Source organism: Argopecten irradians, chromosome 1 (genome assembly GCF_041381155.1).
Source record: "Argopecten irradians isolate NY chromosome 1, Ai_NY, whole genome shotgun sequence".
In the NCBI taxonomy this organism is placed as follows: Eukaryota; Metazoa; Mollusca; class Bivalvia; order Pectinida; family Pectinidae; genus Argopecten; species Argopecten irradians.
In genome coordinates this window covers 8,163,578-8,189,804 of record NC_091134.1, presented here as the reverse complement: position 1 = coordinate 8,189,804, position 26,227 = coordinate 8,163,578, and the positions used below count along the sequence as shown (strand labels likewise).

The 26,227-nt window shown below is 35.0% G+C and overlaps 1 protein-coding gene and 1 pseudogene across 1 annotated transcript; one reads left to right on the top strand and one right to left on the bottom strand.

Annotated features, from left to right (window-relative positions):
- Nucleotides 1-2,305: 2,305 nt before the first annotated feature.
- LOC138313537 (uncharacterized) lies at nucleotides 2,306-2,983 on the bottom strand. The gene is made up of 2 exons (XM_069254614.1): nucleotides 2,639-2,983; nucleotides 2,306-2,548 (listed from the first exon to the last, which is right to left on the bottom strand). The coding sequence occupies exons 1-2, from the start codon at nucleotides 2,981-2,983 to the stop codon at nucleotides 2,306-2,308; spliced, it is 588 nt and encodes a 195-aa protein (XP_069110715.1).
- A 1,485-nt stretch (nucleotides 2,984-4,468) lies between these two features.
- Nucleotides 4,469-20,874, top strand: LOC138304587 (uncharacterized; annotated as a pseudogene).
- The last annotated feature ends 5,353 nt before the right edge of the window (nucleotides 20,875-26,227 follow it).

Here is a 26,227-nt window from a genome sequence, read left to right as displayed (position 1 = left end):
TTTCTGATATGATTCCTGTTTAAATGTTTATCATAATTACCAAAAGTTCTTTGATAATAAGGGCGTAGCTCTTCGTGCCCAAAGGGCACGAAATGCGAAGCTCTTCTAAGGTAACAGATACACGAAAATTTTAGAAAAACACAATCTTAAAAATTCAATCCTACACACTGACAGCTTCAGTTTGCGAGCGCCATTTTTTCATACATATGGGGAGGTTGTGCGTTGCTCCGGTACAGCTCTCCCCAGTAAATATATATTTAACTAATGCAAATGCATAACAGGGGTAATTAAACATTTTTTTTTTAATTATTTTTTAAATAATAACAAAAACACTTTTAAAATTAAAAGCTAAAGAATGCGGTCAAATATCCACTAAGGCAAAGATGAGCAAAAGGAATCATGACGTCACATATCGTCAACAAATAGCGCGAAATCATAGGATTCGCATGCGCGGCACTCCAGGCCTTGAATGGACAGAGAAATCCGAATCTTTGAGTTTACGCTAGACAATTATTACATCTTATTAATAAATTATGTCTTCTACATGAAATATAAAAATGAAATAAACAAGTAGAGCTTCGCTCTTCCTATGCCGTGCATGATTCATATTAACACATCTGGCTGCGCCCTTTAAGGCATTGCCTTCAGTCATATCATTTTATTTTATTCTTGTTCGAAGAGCTATTCTCTCATAGAATTACAAGATATTCTATATATTAAACATAGTGTGTAACTATTCGTTCGCTGAATCGTTGTGGTCGGATCGCTGTAAGCTAGTTCTAGCTTGTGAAGATCCATCGTGGTCATTTAAATACTGGTTACAGTTTCAACTGTCACTTCACTTCCGGTTGCGCATAGCATTAAAAACACAAACTGTACAGTCTACTTACACAAGTACTGGTAGCATTTGTATATTTTGACTTGCATGGTTCCATGCCAAACGTAATTTAATTGTCATTCTCCTCAATCTTGTTCACTTAACACATTAAAAGGGGATGAAGAAATCCCCAGTTTATTCGTGCTGAATTAATTGTTGCAGAGCTGTGGCGGGACAAATTACCCCAGACAGCAGATACAACCAGTTCGTCATATTCAGCGTGGTGTCACGTATGGTGGTATAAGTTGGTCTGGTTGTATTTGGAGTTTCAGTTGTCAGATATTGAATGTTGCAGAGCTGTGGCGGGACAAATTACCCCAGACAGCAGATACAACCAGTTCATCAATAGTAACAATAGCTCACATGGCGTTGTTGATGGTTGGTCTATTTCTCATTTCACTTCACAGCATGAATGATGGTTTGAATTTTCGAGGGTGGTTCTTCCAGAATTCATTGAGGCGATTTTTAAAGCTGTTTACTTTTGGTTTGGTTTGTTTAGTTTTACGTCCTATTAACAGCCAGGGTCATGTAAGGACGTGCCAGGTTTGTTGGTGGAGGAAAGCCGGAGTACCCGGAGAAAAACCACCGGTCAGCGGTCAGTACCTGGCAACTGCCCCACATGGGATTCGAACCCGCATCCCAGAGGTGGAGGGCTTGTGGTAATATGTCGGGACATCTTAACCACTCGGCCACCGCGGCCCCTAAGCTGTTTACAGACGGGGCTGACACCACTTCCTCTGGTAGGGAGTTCCAAGGCTGAATGATTCGATTACTGAAGAAATTTGCTGTCAGCTGTTTTCGGAATGTTCTCTTATAGAGCTTTTTGGAGTGACCTCTAGTTGATACATAAAGGTTCTGGGTAAATAAGTTGGCTCTGTCCAAAATGTCGATGTTGTTAATTATTTTGTAGACTTGGATCATATATGTAAAACTTCGATATATAATGCCAGTGATTTGGTTGGCTTTACTGGCGGTTTTTTGGACATGCGTTGAAAAGTTCAGTTTATCGTCCACAAAGACTCCTAGATCTTTTTCTTGGTTCGTTTTATCTATCACCAAGTTCCATCTTGGTGTAGAGTGTACTGTGATGTTTTTTCTTTGGTGCCTCTTGATGTGGTTACATTTGTCGATGTTATGGGCCATGAGCCATGACTCGGTCCACCTGCACATGTAGTCTATACTTTGTTGGAGTTCCTCTCTTTGCTCAGGCGTAGTATTAACTGATGATAATTTGGTGTCGTCCGCAAATATTTTTTGGTACAATTGAGCATCTCCGGCAAGTCATTTATATAGATCAGAAAAAGCGTTGGTCCAAGTACACTTCCCTGTGGTACTCCACTCAAGACAGGCAGTGGTTCGGATAGAGTACCATTGATGATGACTCGTTGATTTGTGTTTTTCAGGAATGAAGATATCCAGGCTAATATTTTACCAGCTATCCCATATTTTTCCAACTTGTAATAAGTAATCTATGGCAGACCTTATCGAGGCCTTACTAAAATCCATGTATATCACGTCCACATTATGGCCCTCGTCAAGGGAGCTGTACCAGATTTCCATCGTTTCCAGGAGTTGGGTGGTACATGATTTTCCTTGACGAAAACCATGTTGGTCGTTTGAAAAGAGTTGGTTATCTTCCATATGGGCCACGATCTCATTCCTGATGATCCTCTGAAGAATTTCGCAGGGTACAGATGTGAGGCTAATAGGGGGATAGTTTGAGGGATTTTATTTGGAGCCTTTTTTGAAGATGGGAGTTACGTTAGTCATCTTCCAACTTGTTGGTAGGGTACTTTCATCAATGGATTTGTTGAAGATGACTGATAGTGGTTTAGTGATTGAGTCGCGTGTCTCCACTATGAATTTAGGATGAAGATTATCTGGTCCTGGGGCTTTGTTTGGGTTTGTTGCTCTGATGGCTTTTGCTACTTTCTCCTCAGTAATTTCTATCGAGTTCAGGGTTTGTGGATATACTTTTTCAGCGAGTGGTGGTGGATCACAGTTGTTATCGCTACTGAAAACACTTGAAAAGAATGTGTTCATTGTGTTGGCAGTTTCGTTGTCATTCGTAGAAAGTTCGCCGTTTAATTTTGTTACACGCTGCATTGTTGTCTTAGTCTTGGTTTTGCTTCTGACATGTTTCCAAAATAATTTCGGGTTTGATTTGATTTTTTGAGAAAGGTCTTCTTCGTATTTGTAGGTGGATTTTCTTGATAGTTTGATGAAGTGGTTACGAGCCAATTTGTAGACGGTGAAGTTTTCCTCCGTTTAACAATGTAGATTCCATTTACGTGATTTGTTCTTACGAGCTTCACGAGCTGCTTGATCTAGACAGGAAGATTTGTTGCCGTTAGAACCGCGATCCTTACTCACTGGTATGAGTTTTTCAATAATCGTGTTGAGGAAGACAGTAAGGTGGTTCCATGCAGTGTTGACATCCTGGGTTTCTAGAGTTACTATGTCCAGCATTTCGATTTCGCTTTTGATAGATTGATAATCACAGAGCTGTTAGGGCTCCTGTAGATATTACATACTAGTAGACTGTCGTTACCACGAAGCTTGATTTTGCACGCGACTTATTCTGAGTAGTTGATTCTGAGATCAATTTGTTCCCCCGAAATTCCATTTTTGAGATAAATTGCTACCCCTCGTTGGTTTATAGGCCCGAAATATAAGTCGTAATCGTTTATGTTGTATGACTGAAGACATGTGGCAGATCTCGAAAACTTAGGGAGGACTTCTGTTAAACACACAATTTCAGGTTGATGTTCCAAAATAAATTCTTAAAGTTCGGTCTTTTTATTGGTTGTTAAAGTGTCCACATTGGAATAGTAGATTCCTAATTTGTTACTGCCTGTTGAATCATCGTTAAAATCGATAAAACTTGCAGCCTATATTGTTTTCACACTGGTTTCCTCATTATCGCTAACGTTGTGTTCGCTAACTAACGATAGAGTGAGGGTATCGTTCAGGCAATAAGGGAGTGTCCTGTTCTGGTCTTTATTGGTATTTGCTGCACTAGCTTGGTGACCAGATCGATGTTGTGGGATTTGCGTGTGAGGTCGAAATTGAGGCTGCCCATTGTGAAACAAGTTCGTCTGTGAGTTGGGGATGTCTTACTGTGGCGCGCCTGCAGCCTGCAGCTGGATACCCCATGACTGATGACGTCCTGAATCCAAACGCTTGTTGGTCGAAGGGCGGGCGGTTGATTGGGATCCTATGACCTCTTACGGTCTGTCTGTTGGGGGTTGACACTTGTAGGTAGCCTCCTAAGGATTGGTTGATAGGGTGTGGCAGTTCATATTGGTTAGGTCTTATTGGGGGCGGGGCTGGTTTTGGGGCCTGTTGATAGGGGTTCACCTGTTGGTAAGGGTTCACCTGTTGATATGGGTTTACCTGTTGGTAAGGGTTTACCCATTGGTTCATGTTCAGTTTGATCACTTTCTCTTATGTAAAATTAAGTCTTCAGTTACCAAGTTTAGATTTTTAACACATTATGTTTACAGATCATTTTAATTAGTTAAGAACGTAGTCCCGTGGTAAGGAAGACAACTCGTATATGAATATCTTGATCTTACGAGCGTTTTTAAAATGTGGAGTTTCAAGCTTTTCAAAGACCATGATTGTAAAAACAATTGGCAACCAGCTGATTTGACAGCTGGAAAAACGCTGACAATGAAGCGACGGTCGAGATCTCCGGATGGTTGTTTCAACAGCACCAGCAACAGACCTCGGTCCAGAAGAGGAGATTATTTTAAAAAACCAACACCAATTTCAAATTGTGAAGATCATTCTTATTGTTCAACAGACTGTAGGCCTTCTTCACCATATATTTATAATGATTCGTGGAAATTCGGCCGGCGAATTGTCGAGCTACAAACACTCGCAGACAATATGTTTTGTACTATATGTAAAAACTGTTTACACTTGAGTAAAACTGTTGGCGAGAGACAGGTGGGACAAGACAGTGTTCTTTACATACGCTGTTCAGATGTTAAATGCGGGGCAGTTACAGACGTGCATACGGGGAAGGTGAATGAATATGGATCTTTTGCCATCACGGAAAAAATGACAATTGGTAGGTCCAAAAATTAAAAAGCTATGTATAATATACATGTTTGTTCGAAGACTAGCTTCCCTTATATAATAATAGCCAATTATTGTATAGTTTGGTATATCTTATATTAAATTTTAAAAATTTATGGTGCTAATGATGTTAATATTTTCATTTGAGTTTGTAAATGATGAAATAATATGCATTAAGCTACATAAATTGAAGATATATTTATAAATAAGAAGTTTCCTTTATTAGTGTAAGTAAAGCTGAATTCCAGTATAGATATATTTTATAACTTATCGATAAAGGTCAAAGTTTGTAGATTACACATTAAGATACTAAATTACTTTATTATTCTAATTATTTCCATAATTATTATTGATTATATTATTATTAGTGACGTCACAATCGATACCTACACGCAAGGGTAGATAACTCTGTAATATGCAAATACAGAATAATTGATAATTTGCTAATTTTTCCCCAAAATATTAAAGTAAATTATCAAGTGTTCAGTGTGTAGTAAACCTTTTATTGTAAATTGTACTGCCTGTTATTTCTTGGATGTGTTGTAAACTTATAAGTGTAACTTTAATCTTTCAATTTTATTGTATGTGCATTTGAATTGGCACTCTTGACCAAGACCAATAAAGAGGAAACATCTAAAGAAAGAGCTCTCTCTTTTATATTTACAGAACGACAAAACCCGATGAAATGTATATGGAATGTAACACAGATCGATAGCGGAACTGGCAATACAGATTGGACATTATGTTTTATGTGTCAACTTATTTAGCATAATCAATATGTATGGTTATAAAAGTGTTAGGACTAGCCACGACGGTTGGTCATAATATCATAATGATATATTAACAAATAATTTGCTGGGTTTTTAGATCACCTGAGACAATTATTTCTTAAATCACCTGAACCTAATTCGAAATTTAGCACAAACCTTCCAATGAAAAGTGTGAATTATATGGTCCCCAACTCCCAAGGGGTTGTGGGAGGGGACAAATTGATTAAAATTAAAAAATCTCCACTCGCAGATGTGGTAGAATCAAATACTCTTTAAAAATTGAAAGATCCTTCGGTCTGAGGGACCGCAGTGGCCGAGTGGTTAAGATATCTTGACATATTTCCCCAAGTTCTCCACCTCTGGGTTGCGAGTTTGAATACCATGTGGGGCAGTTGCCAAGTACTGACAGCTGGTCGGTGGTTTTTCTCCGGGTACTCCTATTTTCCTTCACCAATAAATCTTGCATGTCCTTACATGATCCTGACTGGTAACAGGATATCAAACTAACAAAACCCAAACTCCTGAGCCTAGGCCATCTACCAAAATTGTGAATTTCTCGGCCTGGGATCTCAAACTAATTAAAATAAAATCTTCTGTGTCGCTCTCTGTAGTAGGTATGGGGTAATCGTAATCGTGAAATCGTAATCGATCGTAATTAATTACATTTTCTCAAGTAATCGACAGTAATCAGTAATCAAAAGCTATTTCGATTACTTGTAATCGTAATCGATTACAGTGAAATTTACTGTGTAATCGTAATTACATTTCAGAAAAGCCCCAGGCCCTGCTTAATATTTTTATTCAGATTGAAGACTTGAACCATGCATAAAAAATTAGATATCAAACATATGTGTATTCTAAAATTGGTACATCCAATATGAATTAATTGACAGAAGTTTCATTTTTTTAAATAAACGTAACTAAAATGAGTTAGAGTTCTCTGGAAAAGTATCTTGATCGGAAATACAAGCTATACTTGAAGCAAAATTATTGAAAAATTTCCATGGATATTTTTTTTACAGTTAAATGACTTTAAGTCATATGCCTTATTTTCATAAATTGTCCAAATCTACTGTGTACTGCCACCTAAATAGATTTTTGAATGATATACATGTATTTGTGTTTTGGCAATCATAATTAAAACCGCATAATCTGTATCTTTCAGGGTCCGTAAATCAACAAAAGAAAATTAGGGTACATATATTATAAAAAAGTTATCAACTTTCCCCTAATTACACACCCAAAAAGTCCCGAGTTCAAAAGAAATTAATGATTAAAAATTCGATATCCAGAGTGTTTGAATATGCATTTTCAATCGTAGATGATCACGTGACTCTCCAGACCAAACGAAATGGCATGCCCAGTCAAAAGTGTGTCGTTCATGTTAGCAGGAACTTTTATGGAAGAACTTGTTACTTATCATGAACAAGTGAATGTTTTGTTATGTGATGAAGTTAAAGAGTCCCCCAGATCAATATATATACATTATCGTCGTGTAAACAATACTTCCATTCGGTCATTTTGAGTGTTTACAATACGGCGATCGGTTGACTATGCTTTGCCTAATTTCCGGGGGCCACCGGAGGGATTTTTGTGGGAACGGTATTTAAACTTCGTATAAAATACGTGTTGCGATACCATACATCGTACTAGACAAGATAATAAATTGTACAAAAAAGTACCAGATATATAAATAATGGTATTGATAAATAATGAAATAGACAAGACACATCGTACTATATAGAGATGAAAATAAATATCTCAGACGATATTTGACTTGCCTTGGATAACCATATAACTTGTTTTATAAAGGTCCAAATGAAATATAATAATAAATCAAGTAAAATAAGCACGGAGAGCAAACTTGACATAATATGCATTTTCGTACAGTGTCATATGTACTGTGTATACATGTATTAGTTAAAAAATCACCATGTACCGCCATAAACGAGTATAAAACTTAATACATTTATGTTGGAAAAGCTCCATGTTCGTTAAAAACATGATGATAAATTTCTGGTGAAACTATAAACATTTGGTTGATTACAGAAAAGTAAAAAAAAAAATAAAAGAAAGAATGGGGTTGAGGTTGCAATAAGGCGGTTTAATGTGTGTTAAAAGTTCTGAATGTCTAACAAGCAATTATGTATATATTTTCTGTGTAGATTATGAAGACAGCTCCCTTGGTTAAATTTGTGATGTACATGTACATTATAGCTTGCCAATGAACCATATAGCTACCATATAATATGATGTCCAGCCGTGAATTTGCCTCTGAATCAGAAACATGTATAATGAAAGACCTAGGTGTTTCTTATACAATCATATTCATGCACAAATAGCACATTCATATACATTGTATAGTGTACATGTATACATATTGTGCATTGAAGTTTAAGTCAATAAAAAATGACTGGAGTTCAAAATAGCATCCAGTAGTAAATAAGCTGACCATAGCATGTGATTCTCATATCATCAGAGTAATTGCAGTAAAATTCATTTTTTAGGTTGTATATAGTCTAACCTGGTGGAAAATCTAACTTTTTTAGTTGTATTTTGTTAGTTTATTTTTATATATTAAAACAATCCTAATTCCTTTAGTGTGATATTGCTCCAAACACTAAGTAAAGTTGCTAAGAGCTTGTACATGTAGACCTTGATTGACCTGGACTAATTAGAAGTTTTTGTCAGTCTATTCCTTTCTAATTCAATCAAAACTTTGCAACTTAAAATAGTCAATAATGAATATTGCAATTTAACAACATGCATCATGGATATTCTTATATATATGTGCAATCTGTGTATTACCCAACAACAAGATTTTTTTTTATTACACATAGGGATATATGTATATCTATAGAGCCAAAATCATGAGATTTGACACTGACTTTTGACCCAAATAACCTTTGATCTAGCTCCAGTCTTGTTTGCTATTTATTTTCTGTATTTGAACATTTCTAAAATGAACACTACATAATTAAACAACTCAGACAAATGACATATATTATTTTAATTGGTTTATTGTTCATAAATTGGAATTACATCCTTGTCCCATATAAATTATTCAAAAGTTATACATACTAGGTATGTAAACATGCAATAATCATTATTATTCCTTTTTTTCATTTGTGTGAAGAAGAAATAAATAATTTGAAAATATCCTGGTGATAATAGTTAAGAATTATGCTAGGTTTGTTCTGTCCTTCCTTCTTGAAAATAATTTCTTTCTGGTTCATAATGGGTACATTACAAACAGACTTTATTTTTTACTGTCAGTTTTGATCTCAGAGATACATGTAGTTGTTTTTCCCTTTTATTTTTGGGCGAGCTGCCATCACATCTTGCACTTCTGTCATCTGGTTGAAGGTTCATTACATTCTATAAAGAAAATATGGAGTAAATGTCAGTTATGTACATAGATAAATACTGTATACATGTATGCATGTAAATAATCTTTCAGTGTAAGCCTACATGTAAAACAAACTAGTTTCAACTGTCAAACACAAATTTATAATAATTACATATCTTTTGGACACGTTTATCAAAATTAAACCACCTCACTAGATACTAAGTTAGTCATTTCTTGAATTACAGGGGTCTAGGCATTTTCATGTGAAGAATAATGGTACTAATTAGTGCCAGAATTTATGTAGCCTAAATGTATTGGATATAATATATAATACATATTTTAAAAAGTCAATTACTATTCTTTACTTACACCACTTATGATGTATTGGTGTGAATTTTATATCATTAAGACCAGCAGATAGGATAACGAGTACGTGACTAAGTGACTGTAAGTCTAAAAAAATACAATCTTACATATACGAGCACTGATGAAGTAAGTTTGAAAGTGGCTTCTTTAATACAGTAATATCCATAGCATACAGTAAAAGGATATATATCACTGATATACATAAATACACAAATAGATATCGGAAAAGATATCACACTCCTGACGCTGTAAGCCTGTAACAGTAGCTACATGTATACATCGTACATGTATATACATATAACACTGAAAAATGCGATCATCTTTTGAATTAAATAAACGCGTATAATACGACTCTATTAATGCTTCTGTTGTAATCCAAGATTAAATCTGTTATATGTTCCCCAATTTATCAACACTTTTCCTAATTTCTAATCTCTATTTTACTATGGTACCAATTCCAAAAAGCGACCAAACACTTATAGAATATAACTGTTACCCCTTGGGGGCCCCACTCACCTTATAGAGACGAAGAGAAGTCAGTTTATGTGGTTTTGGTACATCATTCACAAAGCATAGTTGTTGTCATAGCTCGAATTCGTTTCCATGTAATATTCTCAGCAATTCACAACATTTCTTAGTTTAAATAACTTCGTTATTCACTTCGAATCAGCAATTGATTCTAAGCCGGCGAGCTTTCACTGCAAAGCTCGCTCCATTGCGGTAAACAACTTTTATTTCCGGACATGCGCAAAGTAGCATTTGTAAGCTTTGGAGGCGTTAACGTTTGATTTTCTGTCGGACCGCGCATAAGTCTAAAATAAAATTTTGTATATTTATATCTTTGGACCTCTTAACTTTCTAGACTTGAAATTTGGGGAAAGTTCATAACTTTTTAGGGCTATTACACCATATCTAGTCCTTGTTTGTTTTACGGACCCTGAAAGATACGGATCATGCGGCTTTAAGCAGCACATCCCTTTATTAGTGTTTGAAACCTCAAAAAACAGGACAAAGGCATGTAGAATCCAAGATTTTAAACTGGGATGGGTAAAGGGAGATAATTGGCTTATTTGCCAAATTTCATTGTGTGAAAAAAATCAGTTTTAATTTTTTTGTTTTTGTTTTTTTTAGTTTGTTTGAAAAACAACTCATAATAAGTAGATGTCACACACATATTGCAACAATTCTAGATTATTGTAATCTGTAATGCTTTCTTATAAAGAATTTTAAAATTTAAGTGATTCCTTAAAGGGTTTGTGACACAAAAAGTCGTAAGTTGTCTATAGATTGGGCCCCCTTTAAGTTCACCGAAATACCCCACTCCATGGGGATGGCAAATACACACACTAAAGTACCAGGCTATACATAGGGCTATCTGGGCAGCTGGCCGATATGCAAAACTTTATTACGATAACGAGGCTGTCAGCCAGCTCGCGTAACTGGTTCATCGATTGGCTTACCGCTGCTGATGAGACAGACACGAATAGAGCTAAACACCTAAACATGCAGTTACCTTATCCTGTGTTTCACATGAAATAATTACAGGCTGTCATTATAAATCCAGTGTGGTGCAACATGCTGCTTATGGCTGCTATAACAATCACAAAAATCAAATAAGTTAAAATAAAATAAGTTTTTTTTAAAAACAAGTTTTGTCGCTTTCCAAAGAAGAAGAGTATTCAAAATGCATGGTTGGATTACATACATGTAAGTGTTAGTTTGAGCTGACAGAAAATCATCATTTGTGTGAATGGGGTTTTTATATGGAGGCATTAAATTACTCCAGGGTCAATGTAATTCATGTTTGAAAAGGTGACCTTATTATCTATGACCTGATAATGGTATTTATTGTACATTTGTATTATAGTTACTCAGCCCCGTTCGTTAGTAAACATTATACGTGGAATTTGCGTGTTTCAAATGTGTGTTTTCTTGTTACAACTTAAGGACAATTTATCATCACAATTACCTGCTACTTAATTACTCATACGAATGTTGCAGTACACATTATTAAAAAGATAATTGCATAATATCAGCAATAGTATCTGGTTGCATAGTTATATAAATACATCATATCGGGAAGAGGAATGATGTAATGTATATAAATATTGCAACAAAAATAACATTTGGTTAATGATAAATATATCAATAGGTAAAATTAATAACAATATAAACAATTTACAGAGATATTTTTTATCGAAAACTATGCAATCGACATAATATATCTCATGACAGCAGACTGTAAATTCCGATTCCGATTAGATCTCAGAAACCACATGAACACCTGTTGAAAATAAGAAATATAACTAAATATGTATCGACAGCATAAAATGGAAAAATTGACTTTTGGTAATTGAACCATGTAATTACATTGTAGCTTTGTCTCACAGTAGTAACCAATGTCATCATTATACTGTTGTTAAGAATATAACCCTCATTTACTGACTTCTTCAATTGTTTATTGACATAGTTATAAAGTGTATTACACACTGTTGTCATTGATGTTGATTAAAAAAGAGATTTTATTGAGATACATACATATTTGTAATATGTATGTAAAATTAGTGTAGTAATGATATAAGTCGTAAGTCACTGATATCAATCATACAAATGCATTTAGGTTAAAGCATTTATAACGTAATAAAAAGAGAAATTAATTGTTCTCAATGGATGATTTTAATATAAAAAAAATAATTATGTAAGATAAATTACAGATTATATTCACTTATTAAAAATAAATTATCTGATGAATACCCATGAAGGCGTCCACATCTATATTTAATGCCAATACATTAAAATAATGATAGGTGTATTACAAATCATGCTGTGTTTGTCAACCGATCCTCTTGATTACCTTCTTGGTTTTCTTGATCAGCATCTGAAACATCTGCCGATATTATCACCTTTCTCCGTAGAAAGATAATTGTGCTCATCAAAGGGTCAAACTGGTATGGGATAATGTCCGGAACAAAACCCAAAGCAGGGATATCTCTGTCATTGTGTTCCACTGCAGATATTTACAAGGACATAGTCATTCAGATCCCCCGCCAATGGAGATATCAAAGCTGAAGTAAGTTTAATTGTGGAGACTTATGTGTATGAAAAAAATCAGGAAAAAGGAAGTTGAGCTAAAGAAAGATGGAGTATAATTCAAGTAGAGCGGGGCTGCAATTGTTGAATCAGGTATACAGCCTTGACATTTATATTAGACTATATACACAAAGATGGGTGGAGTTTTGCAAAGTAACATTTACCATTTACCATGATATTTTCAGCATTGTTTCCATGGTAACGGAAAAAGTGCAAAAAATGAAAACCTAAAAATAGCAAAAGGTACTACTAGACCATAAAAAGAACGTGTCTATGAAGTTTCGTGGAAATATCTCTGCTGGTTTTAGAGTTATGCTCCGGAAATGAACCTGCTACAAAAATATGATATTTTCAGCAATATTTCTATGGTTACAGAAAAAAGCACAAAAAGTGAAAACCTAAAAATAGCAAAAGGCACTACTAGACCATAAGAACAATGTGTCTATGAAGTTTCATGGAAATATCTCTGCTGGTTTTAGAGTTGTGCTCCGGAAACGATTCTTACACAAAAATCTGCCATTTTCAGCAATGTTTCCATGGTTACAGAAAAAAGTACAAAAAGTGAAAACCTTAAAATAGCAAAAGGCACTACTAGACCATAAGACTAATGTGCCTATGGAGTTCCGTGCATATATCTCAACATGTTTTCCAGTTATGCTGCGGAAACAAACCTGGTACAAAAATATGATATTTTCAGCAATGTTTCCATGGTTACAGAAAAAGTGCAAAAAATGAAAACCTAAAAATAGCAAAAGGCACTATTAGACCATAAGAACAATGTGTCTATGAAGTTTCATGGAAATATCTCTGCTGGTTTTAGAGTTGTGCTCCGGAAACGATTCTTACACAAAAATCTGCCATTTTCAGCAATGTTTCCATGGTTACAGAAAAAAGTACAAAAAGTGAAAACCTTAAAATAGCAAAAGGCACTACTAGACCATAAGACTAATGTGCCTATGGAGTTCCGTGCATATATCTCAACATGTTTTCCAGTTATGCTGCGGAAACAAACCTGGTACAAAAATATGATATTTTCAGCAATGTTTCCATGGTTACAGAAAAAGTGCAAAAAATGAAAACCTAAAAATAGCAAAAGGCACTATTAGACCATAAGAACAATGTGTCTATGAAGTTTCATGGAAATATCTCTGCTGGTTTTAGAGTTGTGCTCCGGAAACGATTCTTACACAAAAATCTGCCATTTTCAGCAATGTTTCCATGGTTACAGAAAAAAGTACATTAAGTGAAAACCTTAAAATAGCAAAAGGCACTACTAGACCATATGACCAATGTGTCGTGGAAGTTTCGTGGAAATATATTTTCCGGTTTTAGAGTTATGCTCCGGAAACGAACCTGGTACAAAAATATGATATTGTCAGCAATGTTTCCATGGTTACGGAAAAAATACACAAAATGATAACCTAAAAATAGCAAAAGGCACTACTAGACCATAAGACCAATGTGTGTATGAAATTTCGTGGAAATATCTCTACTGGTTTTAGAGTTGTGCTCCGGAAACCATTCGTACGGACGGACGGAACCCATTTGTATATCCCCCGCCAACTTCGTTGGGCGGGGGATAAAAAAATACTAGAACACTCTGTAGTTGACACGTTGGTACAATGTGACAGGCTAGCTCATTAAAGATTTTCTCAGCCGCAGCAATTTACTCTTACTGCCCTTAAAGTAGATAAACAGCTTTGCGGAGTGCTGTGAAACGTGTGTCAGCAAACAGTAATGGGGTCAAACTATCAGAAAATTTATAAAAAGGTTTTTGTGTCATAAACACTTTGAATTAAAGGAATGTTATTGAAACTGGGTCCAGTTATCCATAGAAACTTATAGTAAATATTGATGTTTTTGTTGTTGTTTTTTGTGATTTTCCCTGCAAAACTCTATATTACTTTCCCTGTTCTTTAAAATGTATGTATTAGACATTGGTTGTTTATCAAGTCAATATTGTCTATTATTACCAATTTCTTATTTATATGTTTTACATGCTGGGTTGGAGAGCTACAGTTTGCTAAAATGAATGACCTTGACCGCACTTCAAGGTCATTTATTGTGCATTCTAATTAATAGTTAGATGACAGTTAAGGCCCATTGGGTCTCTTTGCTTATACAACAATCAATCAAAATGTTTCTTACTGTTAATTGCCAGTATTGCTGGAATGAAGGGCTACCATGGTTGTTCATATAAATGGCCTTGACCTCCACTCAAGGTCAAATAGGGATCAAATAGTCTAAACTCTTTAAATGTATTCAAACTTTGGTATATTGTTTTCTAACTTAATTTAATGATATTGGTCCCTTTTAGAGTTACATCAAGAGTTATGTTTGTATCTGCCTTTCTTCATTCTCCTTCAGGTGTCGCCCACCAGTTATCATCCTTGTACTCCAAGGGTTACTATTATTGACATGATATCGACAGTAATAGTATACTTCTGGAGTAATAAGGATGACTAATTACATAATGTATGTATGATGGTGTTGTCTCCCTTGGACCACTGGATATACATAATGTATTGTGTGTACTTTACATACTTGATAATTAGTTTTACATGTGCTGGTAATGTCAACAAACTGAACTGCACTACAGGTAAACTAGATATGAACTAAAGCCAGGTAGGGGACACCAAAACCTTTATACAACTATGTTAGCTATAGATTAGAATGTATCATTTAGACAAAATACTAGATACATGTAGAATATTAGACATTTTACAGAAATATCTCACTTTCAGTTTTAAAAGTCTTGAAAAACATTAGACACATGTATATAGACTGGCCACCAGATCCTAAGGTGCTGATAAGGCTTTCTCAGCAGAGTTCTTTACTAGATCATCTCCCCCTAGTTTAAAACTTAGGCTCTCTAGAATCAGGCATGTAGTAGAGACAAAAATAATCAAGCCAAATTTTAGTGATTTTTTTAAGATTCTAGAGACTGATGGCCAGTCTAACATGTATACAACAAATGTAAAATAAAGAGAACAAAAAATATATGGATTTATCTATTTGAAAGATGACAAGATTACACACAAAAGATAAATGTCCACCCTACACACCAAACACTCACACATACATATACATATAGACAACACAAAGGAAAAGAAGAAATTAAGAAGAGGAGGAGGAGGAGGAGAGGAAGAGGCAAAGAAACAGCAAAATAGATATTTTATTACTGGTCTCTTCTATGCTATTTGAAATGATTATTTTTACTGATGCTTCATTGAAGCATTATATATCTTTCAAATGGCAATAATACAAGTTATTACTACAAAATAACTTGGGTTATTTAAGGAACAATTTCAGCTTTTCAAATTTGTTTATTTCATTAATTTAGCTTAATTGATATATATGAGTTGTCCCTTTTCATAACATACAGCCCCATCGACCTTTTGTAGCTCGCCGGAAGTGACCTTTCCGGTCTTTTTAGTCCTTAAGGCTTAAAGTGAACAGTCGGGCAAGGATGGCTAAAGTCGGTAAAAATGGTGTGAATGTATCCAGTACAATTTCATATGAAATGGAAAATTTAAAATTTCTCGTCAAAATCTGTCTGCGTACGAAGAAATTAATTTAAAGTATGGGAATTCTAAAACGTCCTCCTGGCTCACTATGTCCGTGGTTACATTTCCACGCAGCCTCGCTTTCAACGCTTTCAACTTTTCTTTACTTTAATGGCCAGAACTAGGAAACTAAGCAGAACTTGGCCGTCGTATTAATATGTGAGAACTTTTGGAAGGCCAATGAACGCATTTAGACTGGTTTTCTTTGCCCGACTATTAACTTTAATTAAATTGTCAACGCTTTTGCCGAAGTACGCTTGAACTGGCTTTTTACCCCCCCCCCCCCCCCCCCCGCTGACGTTTTGAAGGAACAAGCATTCATAAGTGATATTTATGGTAGAAATTTATCTTGAAACATTATTTCATCCAAAAGGCACAGAAAACAAACAGTAAAAAAAAGTGATCTAAATGTATATAAGACAAATTTTCATATATAAGACGAAAATGTGGTGTCGAGGTATGATGCGATCTTTCTGTGCAAGCGGCCGGGATTCGATACTCGCTGCTAATAATTTTTTGTTTTGTTTTTTTGGTTAATTAATTTATTGTAACAAAACGTTGATTTTTCATATAATTTATACAACTTGTATGTATTTTATTTATTAATGTTTAACTTATATCATGTAATAAATAGATTTTTTTAGCAAAATGTTATACCTGTTACATTCATACAAACTTTCTTTGGTATTCTTTTTATTAAACTACCATGGGTTATTTACCAGTTCAATTATCAATAGTTCTATAATTTTAACATAGTTGGCTCTTCCATTATCAAGCGAGCCTCCTTTCATGCAGCGACTAGGCCAGGGGGTCGCCATCTTGGACTGCAACGGCAGAAATGTTTTATATGGTGGAGAGGACAGAGTGGAATGAGGTGGGATTCCGTGCTTACCAACGTTCAGGATATGATAAATGCTAGGGGGGAACCATCTATGCTAATATTACATTGTGGAGCCAATGACCTTATTGAGGTGGGGTCCTACAATTTGAGTTATAAGGGGTTTTATTGTATTATTACTTCTGTATGAAATTACTGGTAATCTATTATATATATACATATGTTGTCATATCAGAGACAGGGGCTAAAAGGAGAATTATAGGAATTTAGGAACTGTTTTATCAAAAATTATAGAACTAATGGTATTGGTTTGATAAGGGTGTTCGAAATGTTTGTAATTAATTAGATCAAGAGAATAATTTCATTTTCTTTAATGATTTCAAACAAAGTTTTTGTAAAAAAAATCATTTTTTTGTTTACCAAACTACATGTATTATAACATGTTGTATCAAGAAAAGATGTGAGATTTGAATCTGAATTTATACTTCACTTAAAAAACACTCGTTGGTGCTCAAAAATTGAACATTTTTCATAACTGCTCAATTTCAAAACATTATAAAAAGAAATGGAATCATTTTAAAAAGTTCAGTGACAATTACATGTATATCTCTGAATGTTGAGCGAGTTTCCAGTGTGAGGACAGTATCGTTCAGGGACTTGACCCCAGCTGAGCACCCCAAACTCTGACAGCCCCTGGCCTATCAAAATACAGATGGTACATATCTATTTGTTGTGATGCCATAAATATATATACATTCATCTTCAGCTGGGGAATAAAATATTTTTAGCGTCAAAATACAAGGAAGAAACACAAGAATTTTATTCAATTTTTGAAAGAGGAAAATATTTGACACCGGTATTCTTTTCTTCAATATGTATACATTGTAATTCAAAAGATGTATTAATTTATCCCATTTTTTTCCATTCAGCTAGGAATTTATTTTTTTCATCCCTTTGTTATTGATCGTAGATTTTTGGACTTTTTTTTAATAATGAATGATAAAAATGTGATAATTTAGCAAAGAATTCATTATTATTCAACTATTAGGCCACAACAAATAAATCAGTTGTTCTTCGAGAACTGAAAAAAAAATTGGGAGCGAGCGAGCGAATTTTTTCTATTTTTAATAAAATATCCATTTTCAGATTTTCAGAGGCGAAGGGATCCAATGTCATGCGAGCGCAAATATTCTGGCATTTTTTTTTCGTTTTAAATTATTTACAATGAATAATTATAATTATATTAATTTTGCACCTTTTCATTGAAAAAAATAACTAAACAGCAATGTTATTAAAAAAACAACAAACAAACAAACAAACAAAGTTTAATTATTTAACTGAGCCCCTGTTCATATCAAATTTTAATCAAAATGGAAAGAAAAAAACAGCCTAGCTCTAGGTCAAAACTTTGATTCGCAATTGAAAATTACTGGTCTTAAATTATGACGATCCATGATTCGCAGGACAGATCTAATTTCATCAATGAAGGTGTTTGTATTTCAATTCTATTATACCCTCATTCTTTTCAATATATCTTGTTTTTGAGAAAAAAAGATACTAGGTTTTACAGTGAATTAATATTCAACGGTTTAATATTTTTCACAATTATGTATAATGAAGCAATATACTTAATTTTCATTTCATCATATTTAAAGTACTAATTATTTTAGAAAATATCAGACCTGTTACAGTATTAATCAAAATGTAACTAATCTGAGAGAGAGAAAAAAATGAAATTAAAATTTGATTGGTTTATATTTATTGACTATTATTAATTTTATCATTTTATCAACATTAAGTCTAAAATCTATGTCAAAATTCCGGAAAAATAATCCCCTTTCCATTAAAAAAACAACAACACATGATCTGGATCCATTATTAGAGAGCGCAGCGAACGGGCCGAACGCCCGTTCGCGAAGCGATCTCTTGTGATAGAGGTGTCTCGGTAACGTTATTCTATGTAAATCATCTAATATATGTAGAGTTGGAAAACTTTCTCAAAAACCGGAAACAGGAAGTCAACACAAAGTGGCAGTGTACAGTAGATTTGAAAAATTCAGCAAAATAAAGTGCAGACTTTATGTACACACATCTTTTTAACCTTAAATAACATCTATATAAAAGATATTTTTAAAAAATATATTTTTTAATCTACACAACATTTGCAATTGTTATGCAGCGTTCGTTTTTGGACAGGTCTACTTTTTGTGGTATTGTGAGCCTGTAAAAACCACGGTAACCAAATTTGTTGGGTTTTTTTTTAAATAACGCAAAAAATTGGGATTTTCAACCCAAAATTACCCCTCCCCCCCCCCCTCTATGAGACCCCCTCCCCCCCCCCCCCTCTATGAGAATTTTTTTTCTTGAACACAGTTTAAAACCAAGTGTCTCTGCCATGATAGCAGAACTGAGCATATTTCGACATAGGTATATATCATTAAACTTTTGAGCAATCTTACCTCGTACCCCGGCTATTTTCTCAAATCAACATGATTAGGGATTCCTTGAGATGACGTAGTGGTCACGTGTTCAGTACTAGAGTTTCACTTGGTTCGGATAGATGTGCTTTCATTCAGCGGAGTTTTTCATGCCCATGGACATTTTACCATTAGAACACAATGTGTTTCGGAGGTTGTTATCTCTACTGGCGATAGTGCCACGGGACCCGCCATTGTTGACATTGTTGGGGGCGGAGCTCCATCTTCGTTAAACGGCATAAATTATGCAAATTGCGCACCAGACAAGACTTCAAGGAAGCTTATTTACTTCCGGAGCTTCCGGTATTGACATTTCTAACATGCTGTTACAAAATCAGTTGATTGTACAGCAACAAGCAGTGAAAATGTCGGCGATGAAAGATGTGTTGCATAATACACAACGACATGCTTTACCGGATATTGATGAAGAGCTGCCGGAAAACGACGAGGATGATAATTCCTCTGAAGCTAGGGAAGAGAACGCCGCTACTTTTGTGGACAGTTTTGAGGAATTACTACACGAGGATGTAGGGGTTTCAGTAGATACCACGGCGTCTGAGGACGATGGTTTATTCGGTCGGAAACTGTATTCACTGACAATCAACAAAGCGGTCCGGACATTTCTCAAAAAAATGCCGGGATTGTGAAAAATTCCGTGGGTGTCAGAATCCCGGAGGGGAAACGTAAGGATATTATCAAGAAACACCTCAGGCCTGGTAACTGCAAATTATCGGTTCCTAAAGTTAACAAAGGGGTGTATAATACTCTGAGGAAATCCGGCAAAGAAATTGACGTTAAATGGCAGAACACTCAACACATGTTGTGTACCGCTATGTACCTTTTGTTGAAATTGACAGACCATCTATATTCAGCAACAAAGAACAGTCGGTCTTATTGAAATCTGACTTGATACAAGCATTACAACTGGCCAATGACAGTTTCATTGGTATGCAAGTGGCTTTCACTGATGCTTCACAGAAACGTCGATTTCTACTCAAGCCCGAATTGAACAAAGAGTTCAAGGACCTATGTCACCCTGACAATCCCATGACAGTCTTGCTGTTCGGGAATGATTCAGACCAACAGGTCAAACGGCTTGAAGAAGAGGCTAAGGTGGCTAAGAAAATGGCTCAGCCCAAAAAGAAAAACAATACTGACAATAATAGACCGGCGCCTTATCACTTCCAACAGCGATACACTCAAAATCGTCATTACAACGGGAATCACCATATCACCTGGCATGGAGGTTTTCATCAGTCTAGAACTCAGTTGTTCAGCCCAGGGACTGGAGCTAACTCTCATCCACAGCCACAGGGGCACAACAAGTTTGACAAACCAGGTTTTTTAGGGAAAACCCGGCCTCGCGGGAAGCAGAATCGTTATCATTAAAGAATGAAAAGAATTTGTTTCCAATAACATGTTCAAACTTTGTGTTAATGTCCCCGATAATTTTGTTGGGGGAAAGATACAACATTTTCTCAAAAACTGGATGAATATTACATCAGATGAGTGGATTCTTAATCTTGTCAAGGGATATTCTATAGAATTTAACACATTACCAGTGCAACATCATAAACCGCGACAAATTAACTGTACTCCTCAAGACTATTGAACACTTTTGTAGAATATCATCATTTTGAAATGGAAACATTACGCTCTGCGGTTAACATGATGACTAGAAACTGTTGGTACGCAACAGTAGACTTAAAGGACGCTTATTACTCTGTCAATATTAAGGAATCAGAGAGGCAATTCTTGATGTTTGAATGGGATGATAACCTTTATCGTTTTACATGTTTACCTAATGGTTTAGCTTCAGCCCCGCGTGTGTTTACCAAACTGGTGAAACCCGCATATTCTAGCTTACGGAAAATGGGACATGCAAATGTTGCGTATATTGATGATAGTTTGTTACAATCCCCGTCTTACAGTGAAATTGTAAACAATATTAACGACACGGTTTACATGTTTGACAATCTTGGATTTACAGTACATCCGCAAAAGTCTGTTTTGGCACTTATACAGGAATTAACGTTTCTTGGCTTTATACTCCATTCCAAAGACATGATTGTGCGCCTTACAGATGATAAAGCTTCCGAGATTGTTAGACTATGTGTTAAGGTGAAACATAAGCAGACACTTTTTTTACGAGAATGGGCACATCTTAGGCAAGTCAATTGCTTGTGAACCCAGTGTTCAATTTGGCCCACTTCACATTTAAGCGTTGGAAACATTAAAAGATGACGCACTCAAATCCAACTGTGGGAACTATGACAGACATATGACTTTAACTACAGAGGTAGTGAGTGAACTTGACTGGTAGATCTCTTATATACAAACTAGTTTCAATCCTGTGTCACATGGGGATCCGACTTTAGTGATTACAACAGACAGTTCAAAATATGGTTGGGGAGCTGTAGTTTCTGACTCTCATTTACATACAGGAGGATTATGGTCATTTGCAGAACAAACTAATCATATTAATTTCTTAGAACTGAAAGAGCGTTTCTGGCTTTACAATGTTTCTGTGGCCAGATGACTAACTCATATATTCATGTTCGGCATTATTTGGACAATATGGTAGCAATATCATATATTACAGACATGGGTGGTAAATGTAGAAACTTGAATGATCTTGCCAGAGAAATGTGGTTTTGGTGTATTGACAGAAATATCTGGATTTCAGCGTCGCATATACCAGATGTTAATAATGTTGAAGCAGACAGACTTTCACGTAGATTGAATCATGATATGGAGAGGAAATTACTACCAGCGACCTGTGTATGTTTTCTTTCTACCAGATCCATGTACTATTGCAGTTGACGCTTTTTCCATGAACTGGTTTAAATTCTCAGAACATGAACTAATGTATATGTTTCCTCCATTTAGTGTGCTGAACAGAGTTCTGCAGAAGATCATAGTGGATCATGCTACAGTGGTGCTTGTGGCTCCTTTGTGGACAACCCAGCCATGGTTTCCGGGCTTGCTGTCTCGAATTGCAGGAGATTATTTCCTGCTACCCCACGTAAATCGTGCCTTAGTTCATCCAGCTTCTCCGGACAAACAACATCCACTACAAAAGATGAAACTGGGAGTCTTTTTCTTGTCCGGCAAAGACTCGTTGGTACAGAACTACCATAGTCTATTGCCGATGTTGTCCTGGACTCATGGAAAGACTCCATCAAGAAACTGTATGGGACATATTTCCAATGGGTGCAGTTGTGTGTACAAAGACAGATCGATCCATTTAAACCTATTATAGAACATGTTTTGAAATTTTTACATCAGTTGTATGAATCTGGATTGGGGTATAGTACCCTCAATGCCGCTAAGTCTTCCATTTCGGCATTTACTTCAGTTATTCCCAGCGATCAAGATAGTGTCGGTAATCACCCTTTAGTTCGGAGATATCTGAAAGGAGTGTTTTCTAACAGACCGTCTTTGCCTAGATACAAAACTACATGGGATGTGTCAATAGTTTTGAAGTATATTAAGACCAATAGTGTAGATCAGGACATTTCTTTACTACAACTGTCTTGTAAAATTGTCATGCTGTTAGCATTGATCACGGGCGTACGCGGACAATCAATACAAAGTTTACGTGCAGACTTAACTTTCATGGTTGATAAGTTAAATATTTCTTTTTCATCATGTTTGAAAACATCACGTCCAGGGTATCACAAGTGTGACATTCAGATCAAGAGGTTCCCTGACACGGAGTTGTGTGTGGTACACTCGCTTGAACACTACTTACGGCTAACCAAGGACTTAAGAACAGTAAATGGGAAACTTTTCATTTCCACGGTGCCACCACACAAAGGTGTTTCTAGAGACACGATCTCACGATGGATTAAAATCATAATGGAAAATGCAGGACTTGACATTAATACATTTACTGCACATAGTACTAGAGTGGCTTATTGTAGCGTTGAAAATGGGGGTTCCATTTCTAACCATTTTAAAATCAGCTGGATGGAGTACCGAATGTACTTTTCAAAAATTCTACAATAAGCCAATTGAGTCTGATAATTCTTTAGTAGACATTTTGCATGATTAGTGTTCTAATAATAATGGACAAAGGTATAGACAATTGCTATAGTCAAAATTTTTACTAGTCAGTTTTCTTAATGTGATAATGATCACTAGTCAGTTTTATCAAAGCAGGTTGTTTTATATATGGACATTCCTTTCAACAATTTTGCAAAACAAATTTCCATTATCTATAAGCTTATAATGTTTTAATTTGTTTCTTTTGTTGTTAAATTAGAAATGGTATTGTTATTGTTTGACAGTTTGTTTACATTTGAATACAGTTTGTAAATATGTTGATTTCTTGTTGAGTTTCATTTTTGATACATGTACATATTTTATTGGATTTATGTTCATGGTGATATAAAGTCATCAACTCTAAAATCGCAAGGAATCCCTATGAATGTTGATTTGAGAAAATTGAATATTAAACGAATTTATGATGATAATAATTTTCTCAAATCAACTTATATGCGTAGGGATTAATTGCCCAATATATGCATGAAAACCCACCCAATGTCTTGTATTATTTCTTACTTGATGAATTTTCTCTAAATACTGAACCACGTGACCTCTACGTCATCTCAATTAATTCCTAAGCATATAAGTTGATTTGAGAAAATTATTATCAAACATCATAAATTCGTTTAATATCGTTTAATATTCAATTAATTTCTGCTGCTACAGTATTGAGTTTTTCCATCTTAGACGCACATTCGGATACCCTCTAAACCATTGATCTCGAACCCATTTTGTGGAATTTCTTTATGCAAATGTGAAGCCTGCATAAAATTTTCTAGATTGAATTCACCAATTTTAGGACATATACATTTCTTTATGCATATAATAAAACATGGCTTTCTGCTTAATAAATATCTCACCAATGTATTCTTACCTGAATCTAACAATTATATTTTGTCCTGAATCTGAACTTAAAAGCCGTTTTACGTGAGCAGTTGCTTCGGAATTTTCCGTTTGGCAACGGAGAATGACGTTGAAATATAATTTGTAGCCGCAGTCACGTATTTTTGCAGAAAGTGAAAGTAGAAGTATCCTATGTTCAATATTGTTTTTCTTGTCATAAACTCAATGCCAGTAATTCAGCTAAGCTATTATTTCCATAATTAATAATTCTATAAATGGTTTCTAGCAGTACAGTTATTCAGCGCACCCAATAAGCTATAAAAACAAAACACGTGTCAATATCGATAAGACTGATGGGTCAGGGGAGATCACTCTTTCGCCGATGGAATTCCTTTATTTAGATCTACCTGGCATATTTCTATTTAGTTACACATTTAAAAAATCAACAAACGAAAAAATGGATTAACTGCCGTGCTCTCAGATAGGCTTTGTCTAAAATTATATTACAATTACCCAAAATGACGTAAATATTGAGTGTCCGCTCGTTTAATCAACGTGCCTTAATTAAGAATCCTGTTTTTGCTATGTATGCCAGGTTTTGGTCGCGAAGTTACGTTTTTAATATGAAGCTGGACATGAAGTATCCAAGTAGCGGACGATGCATCAACTATGGTACGGCAGTTGATCTTTCAAGCAAGCAGTTATGCAAGTTGCAATTTGATTGGTTAATCAAATTAATTGACCAATCAGATTGCTTCTTGCAACTGCTCGCTTGAAGAGTTCCACTTCCGTTCCACAGTTGAATTATGGAGTGCCTCACCTTGTTCATATAGTAGGGGTAGGTTATTATATTTTTATCAAACCAGAAGCAGACGCCTGTGGTCAGACTCAGTTGTATTAAAGATACACCTAACGTTACACACGTGAATGTATGACTGAATGATAATTTAGGACTGCTGATGTTGGTTAGAGAGTGTTTACTTCATTATCAAGCCATGGCCAGTGCTTCACGGCCTGGTATGTAGATATGGCTAGGATTGACGGATTTAACCGTATGGAAACGTCTGAAAAAGATCTGGATTAGCCGATTTTTTTGAAGGTGCGCTGCAATTTTTTAAAAACTTTTTTCTCAACTTAGACATTTTAGGAGCGGTTTTCACTACGAACAACTGATTAATTTGGTGTGGCCTTAGTGTTGGCATCTACATGTAGATCTAGAAATAGGATTTTATAATCAAAATAATTTGGTTGTCAATTGTAAAGTCTGATCTATTAAAATCATTAGGATTTCCACTGCATATATAAGGTGTCATGTATCTTTATTCATGATATTTCATGAGGATGTTGGTCAAAATTATCCATGTGAATTGATCTCTACAAAAAACATGTGTACGTGATTTGTAATGACTCGAATAACCAAGTTTCAATCAAGTTTAAATTAGTAAGTTACTGTATAATAACAAATTTGAAGGTTAAATACAGATACATATATCTCTATTTCATGTCAAATAAAGATACCTTAATTCAAATAGAGATATCTGTATTTATGATAAAGATAAATTAGCTACAACAATTAGAGATATCTTAATTTGAAATATGAAATATCTTTATTTGAAATAGAGATATATTTATTTGAAATAGAGATATCTGTATTTGAATTAAAGATAATTTTATTTTGAATACAAATATCTTTATTTACAATGAAATGCAGGCATCTGTAATTGAAATAAAGATATCTTTAATTGAATTATAGATATCTGTATTGGAATCAGAGATCTATATTTCGTGTTAATTAGAGATATCTCTATTTTAGATAGATAAATATCTATTTTAGATAGAGATATCTCTAATTCAATTAAGGATATCTTTGATTCAAATACCGATATCTCTAATTGTTGTAAAAATACAGATATCT